Source organism: Vigna angularis, chromosome 11 (genome assembly GCF_016808095.1).
Source record: "Vigna angularis cultivar LongXiaoDou No.4 chromosome 11, ASM1680809v1, whole genome shotgun sequence".
NCBI classification, from domain to species: domain Eukaryota; kingdom Viridiplantae; phylum Streptophyta; class Magnoliopsida; order Fabales; family Fabaceae; genus Vigna; species Vigna angularis.
The window spans coordinates 23,269,919-23,276,217 of NC_068980.1; the positions used below are offsets into that span (position 1 = coordinate 23,269,919).

Here is a 6,299-nt window from a genome sequence, read left to right on the forward strand (position 1 = left end):
TAACTTATTTGGTTGTTATAAAATATTTTGATTGTATAGAAGACTCACCTTTTAACTTTAGAATAGATAAAAATAACATAAAACAAAAAAAGACAAGGATGATGTTGTGTAGGTTCAATATACACATGTATCCATAGATCTTCACACGGGTAAGATGTTGTCCGCTTTGGGTTAAGCCCCTCACAGATTTGTTTTTAGTATCACTCCAAAAAACTTTCTTAGTAAGGGATGTATCTTATGTGTATATAAACCCATGTATATTTTATATTTTATCCGATGTGAGACTTTTGTTTGTACCCAACATCTTTCCCTCAAACAAAGGGTTATGTTCTTCTACCTCCCTATAGGTGAAGTTTTTTTGTTTTTTTTTTTTCGGTCACCTGACCTGAACCATGGACTCTGATACTAGATGTTGTGGTTTTAAAGTATAAGAGGCAAAAGAATGAAAGGAAAACTAATATTTTTTTTTAGCATAAGCAGTAAATATTTATACTACGTAACTAACTTTGAAAAATATCTCCTAAAGTAATTAATTAAATAATGCATAAAATCTTCCTAAAAATAAGATACAAATATATTTTTATTTAACTGCTTTGACTCCTTCAACCAAATGTTGTTTGAGTCACAAAATTCCAACAAAGAAAGATGAGATAATACACGCTATATTTTTATAGTAGTTTGTCTAACCAAGCACGTTAGGTCCAGTTCTCAATCGATTGATTAAGTTCCACTAAGTAAGTTAACACTAAAAAGTACAATGTAAGTATTATGTGGATTCATAGCCACTCCTTGGTAATCAATCAACTTATAATTCAATCAAGTGTTCTTTCACAAGCTATTCTTAGTTTAACTAAGATATTTTTTGAACAAATCACTCATGATTTAACTTAAGTATTCTTTCCGCACTAAACCACTTTTGACTTATCTCATTTAAGTATTATTTCAGCACTCAACCACTTTTGACTTATCTCAGTATTCTTTCAACAAGATAGTTATGACTTAAATATATATTTTTTCGTAAAATACTTCTAACACAAGCATATGTTACACTTCTAACATAAACATGCATTAATTCTTTCCTGTCAAGAATGATTCAAAACATAAAGGACTTGTCACAAATACACTCCATAACCTCAAGAATAAATAGTTATTTCAAAATAAAAGTAACTAAAATAAAAGAAATCATAAACCAAACCAATTAATGAAGAGCAACACAAGAAAAATAAAAGTTTTGTGAATGAACTTTGACTTATTCTAAAGATAGATGAGAAATTCACTTATAAAATACTTTTCAGTACTTTTAATAAATAATTAAGTATTGAATGAGTATTTCTTTTATATTAGTTTGCATTTATAAACTTTTTATTTTTGGTTAATGAGGTTAAGTAATAAATAAATATTTGAATATCAACTTTCAATTTTTAATCTTATTTGAGTCAATGAATAAGTAACAATATTATTTAATTTTAATATATATAACCGTCAGCTTGTTAAAGCAGTACAAAACATAAAATATAAATTAAAATCGAGATATTCTTAAAAACAGAAAATCAGAAAAACAGATGTTGAAATTATAAAATATATGCAGAGTTCAGTCAATTAAAGTGATAATCCAAAAATGTAGTAAAAAAAATATTTAAAACTACAAATAATATATGTAATTAATTGAAGAGGTTTGAATTAACAAAACGTTAAAAATGACACGTGTTATATTTCAATATGAACTTGATTAAGAAATTTAACTATATTATACTATAATTTATTATAAAAAAAATTATTTAACATTCAATGTAGTTTATTTTCTATATGAAAAGAACAAGAAATTCGATTCATCTAATGCTATAATTAAGGTTTCAATCCTGAGGACGCTGTTATCAAGGTTTACATTCTTTTGTTTGTATTTTCCGTATGCCCTCTTATAAAAAAAAAAGAATACTTTAGGTATCAGTTATTTCACCTTTATAACAGACTACCTTAGAATACCTTAGCTATCAATTAATTTCCCTTTATGACAGAATACATTAGGTATCAATTAATTTCACCTTTATTACGGAATCATATGTGTACGGAAAATGATCCATACATTTGACCAAACAGTGCACTCCGTTGCTAAAATTCGATTTTGGATGAAAAGGTTATTATTTTCATTTAGTATGCAAAAATTAGGATATATTTATTATTAATTTGAACTAAAGTATATTTTATATTACTTTTTAATTTATGTATTCGTTAAATTAAACTTATTAGAGGATTTAAATCTTTTCACAACTCTTTTATATTTTAATTTCTGCATCCAACCTTACACTCCGGTTTATTTCTCTCTTCAAACTTATCTTTACGTTTAAGTATTATTTCTTTTTTCTTTTTGTTCTTTCTATGTTTCCTATAAGATATAGCCAATTTAAGTATGAGAAATAATAATCTTCCAAAAGAGAAAACAAATCATTCATTAACTAAGTCATTTGACTACAAACTACCAATGTGATTTATTTAGTGTTTATTTCTCTCTTCAAACTTATCTTTACGTTTAAGTATTATTTCCTTTTTCTTTCTGTTCTTTCTATGTTTCCTATAAGATAGCCAATTTAAGTATGAGAAACAATAATCTTCCAAAAGAGAAAATAAATCATTCATTAACTAAGTCATTTGACTACAAACTACCAATGTGATTTATTTAGTGTTGTTAAAACAAGTCACTCAGCCTGATCCACAATGAATTAGTGAGTTAATGCAGTCTGACTCATTTCTTAGCGAATCAAAAAAATTCGAACCCGACCTGACCCATCACAAATTCAATCCGCATGAACCAAATTGAAAATTGACCTATATAAAAACTTTTAATTTTTTCAAACTTAACCCAATCTGAACCTGACCAAATTGGCTCATAGATTCTAATTCATTTTAACAACACTAATTTTATTTATATTTCAAAATTATATATTCCTACACCCTACCTGTACATACACCTAAAAAGTTGTGGTGTGAAAAAAATTCTTAATTATTTTGAGTCGACCAAGTATAAGGACTAAATACATGTTATTACGTTATTTTGAGTGAACCACATAGGAAGTATGATTTAGAGGAATCAGAAACTATAAACATCAGAAAGAAAAACTATGCTATTTGACTTAAAATAAAATAACCAAGAGATTTGGAAAATCTAAGCTATGCCATCATTGTTCAATGGCATATCATCACACCATGGTCTTGTGCTCTGGCCTGTGAGTGAACTCAAAATCTATGTGCACAAAAGCCCTTTCAACATCTGGAAGTTGCTCTAGCTTCTCTTGGAGTGTCTCACCAATGTTGTGTGCTAGATGAAGAACCATGTCTTCTGGCAAGACAATGTCAACTTCCACAAAGTAATGTGCACCAAAGGTGTATGCTCTAACAGTATCTATGTGCTTGATCTGCTCATGGTGATTCCATATGAGGTAAGTTAACTTGGCAAGAAAATCAGGTGGTGCTGTCCTTCCAATGAGTGACCAAACATTCTCAATCACTGTCCTGGCCCATGTGTTAATTGTATACAATGCTATCTGCGTTAACACACATTCATGGTATCATTAGTAGTTCAATCACGCAGTTGGCTCCAAGTACCAAACAAAATAAAAACTGAAGAGAAGCACTAGGATGTAGTTATAAACTCACAATAATAGCTCCTGTTGGATCAATCCACCAGTAGAACTTAACAGCTAAAACAGCAGCAGCTAATCCAACAGAATTAGTAATGACATCAAAAAAGTGATCTTGTGCATACGCTCTAACGATTTCATTTTTAAATCTTCGGCAGTAGACCATCAGAATGAACTTCACTATAGTCACACCCACCATAATCCCGATCATCCAATGGACTTTTGTTGGATCCATGTCAGGCTTAGACTTTAAGAACAAGAATGACACCGGAAATTAAAATTGTGTCAGATATAATAATTATTGGGAACAAACAAGAACAAAAATTTATATCAATTACCTTGGAAATAAGTTCCCGGGCAGATTCAATCAAAATCTGCAACCCCAAGGTAGCCATCACTGATGCAAAGACAATGATACCCTGCACAGGAAATCATATCAGCATGTAGTTGCATCAACAAACCATGCAAGGACTATTTTCAAAGTATCTTATATAACCAATTATTGCTATTCTCACTATTTTCATATCATGGTACTATACATAAAAGGTTGCAGTTAATGAAAAACAGTTTAAATAAGATGTTACCAATGGTTGCATGCGTTTCTTTCCAATTGGATAGTGATATTGGTTTGGGTTTTTCATGGCATGAGCAGTAAACCACAGTATGAACCCTGACAAGAGATCCAAGAGAGAATCCATGGTTGAGGCAATGACTGCTAATGATCTGCTAGCAATTGAGGCGTAAACCTTTGCTGCAAACAGCACCAAGTTACACATATTTGAGACATGAACTGCCATCCTCTCACTCTTTGCTAGTTGCTTCATTTCATCCTGACAAACATTTGGAATGCACATTTAGTAGAGTTCTCTTCCAATATTTTACCAAATCTATCAGCAAGTGTTTGCGATGATCAAGTTTAATGGAAAGTCATAAACTCACTGAGATTATAGTAAAAAATGGTTAGTTCTGTTCTATGTATAAAACATAATGAATGATCAATAGTAGTGATGGAAGAATCAAACCTGAGAGAGAGCTCCAGGGAAACCACCCGTTTCAGTCATAGTCTCCATCTCAGTAAATCCTTCAAGGAGTCTCTCCTGCTTCTTGTAATATTCTGCCACTCTGCGTGTCTTCCCTGAAACACACAAATTAACAGAGAGATTAGGGAGTATGTTCGCAAATCCATAAACTAGAGAATATGGATTTAACTGAAAGATGTTGATGATGAATTCTCTCTGAACTTAATAATGTCACAACATTTTCAAATCACCATTTACTAAGCCCTTTTTAATTAAAGATTTAAAATTTTAAACATTATGTGAACATTTCAACTTTTGTCAATTATTTAACTCAACTCTTATTTAATATTTGGGGAAAAGATAATACAGAGGGTATAAAAGAATGATCTGAAATCCAAACAGAAAGCAGTTTCATGTCATTTGAGAAGACATTAAGGAGAGGAAGATTCATGATTGCTTTTGGTTTGGAAACTTTCGATTAGGTGTGGAATAATCAAGTACAAGAGATTCTAACATGAAAGAAATTATAAAAGATATGATGAATGGAGTATCTATATCTAATTTATATCTAATAATAGTAATTTTTATCGATATAATCAAGTAAATATATTCTAATCAGAAAGTAATTATACGTGATATGATAAATGGAGTATCTATCTCTAATAATAATAATAGTTATCAATAAAAAATACATGAGTACTCTTGACTTATTATAAAAAAAATGGAATTTCACCAAAGTAATCAAACACAAGCACCGCCAAAGATATCAAACACAAGCACTACCAAAGATGCACATTCACAATGAAAAAACCGTGTCTTTATCGAAAGATTCCCACCATGGCCTAAAATAAATAACCAACAAAAAATAATTACAAAAACCACTTCTCAAACTACCTCGATTTTCACAATTCAAAAACATCATAGAAAACAAAACATACTCAGCAAAAAAACAGCCTCAATTTGCAGAATTCAATACATGCATGGTAACAGTAGAGAGAAAAACAAGTCCAACACGCAAGATAGTGAGTGTACAAAACCAGAGTCATCACAATCCAACACGACACCATCATTAGCAAACCACACGAAGAAAGAATGGTCTCACTTGGTTTACGAAGAAGACTCTGAAAAGTGAAGCATGGTTTGTGTTGATGATCATCTATTTGGCTTGGCAAACGAAACTCTTTCAAGTTAAGTCTCCACGAAGCTTTTGCAACCTCTTCCTCCGCCGCCTCCAGAAGCGGTTCCCTTGGGCGGGGTCCGCCACCACTCTCCTCCATATTCCTTTATCTGAGAGTCTGTTTTGGTTTGGGTTAATGCAATGTGAGTGATAACCGTTTTACACAGAAATAGGAAAGGAAGAAAAGATCGGTGATATATAATGATGAAAAGTTTACAGAGCACGCGTGGCAACACTTAGACCCACCTCGTTTTCCTTGATTTTATCTCAGAGTGACAAGAAGTACTTAAATAGGAGAACTGAATATGTGTATTAGATAAACGAATACAGTATTTTAACAACTTTTTTCAATAATTATTTTTTGACAACTTTTTTTAACAGAATTATTATTTTATTAGTTCATGTATTTCAAACAAATCAATCATAATTACATAGACGGTTACAAATTTTTTTTTATAAAAAATACGT

The 6,299-nt window shown here is 30.9% G+C and overlaps 1 protein-coding gene across 2 annotated transcripts; it reads right to left on the bottom strand.

The window, feature by feature from the left end:
* Positions 1-3,019: 3,019 nt before the first annotated feature.
* Positions 3,020-6,095, bottom strand: LOC108333938 (metal tolerance protein 10). Of its 2 annotated transcripts, none has more exons than XM_017569462.2 (6): positions 5,757-6,095; positions 4,658-4,770; positions 4,220-4,465; positions 3,974-4,054; positions 3,652-3,882; positions 3,020-3,539 (listed from the first exon to the last, which is right to left on the bottom strand). In XM_017569462.2, exons 1-6 carry the CDS (start codon positions 5,929-5,931, stop codon positions 3,195-3,197), a joined length of 1,191 nt encoding a protein of 396 aa, XP_017424951.1. In that variant the 5' UTR covers positions 5,932-6,095; the 3' UTR covers positions 3,020-3,194. The 2 variants fall into 2 exon arrangements, with proteins under 2 accessions (XP_017424951.1, XP_052726668.1); XM_052870708.1 differs by lacking the exon at positions 5,757-6,095 and adding an exon at positions 5,388-5,406.
* Between the last annotated feature and the right edge of the window lie 204 nt (positions 6,096-6,299).

Excerpts from the sequence above, each read along its gene's own strand:
- LOC108333938 (XM_017569462.2), bottom strand. The coding sequence starts at position 5,931 with ATGGAGGAGAGTGGTGGCGGACCCCGCCCAAGGGAACCGCTTCTGGAG. Across the intron at positions 4,771-5,756 it reads GAGTCTTCTTCGTAAACCAA|GGAAGACACGCAGAGTGGCA; the intron begins GTGAGACCATTC and ends TGTGTGTTTCAG. Across the intron at positions 3,540-3,651 it reads ATCCAACAGGAGCTATTATT|ATAGCATTGTATACAATTAA; the intron begins GTGAGTTTATAA and ends GTGTTAACGCAG.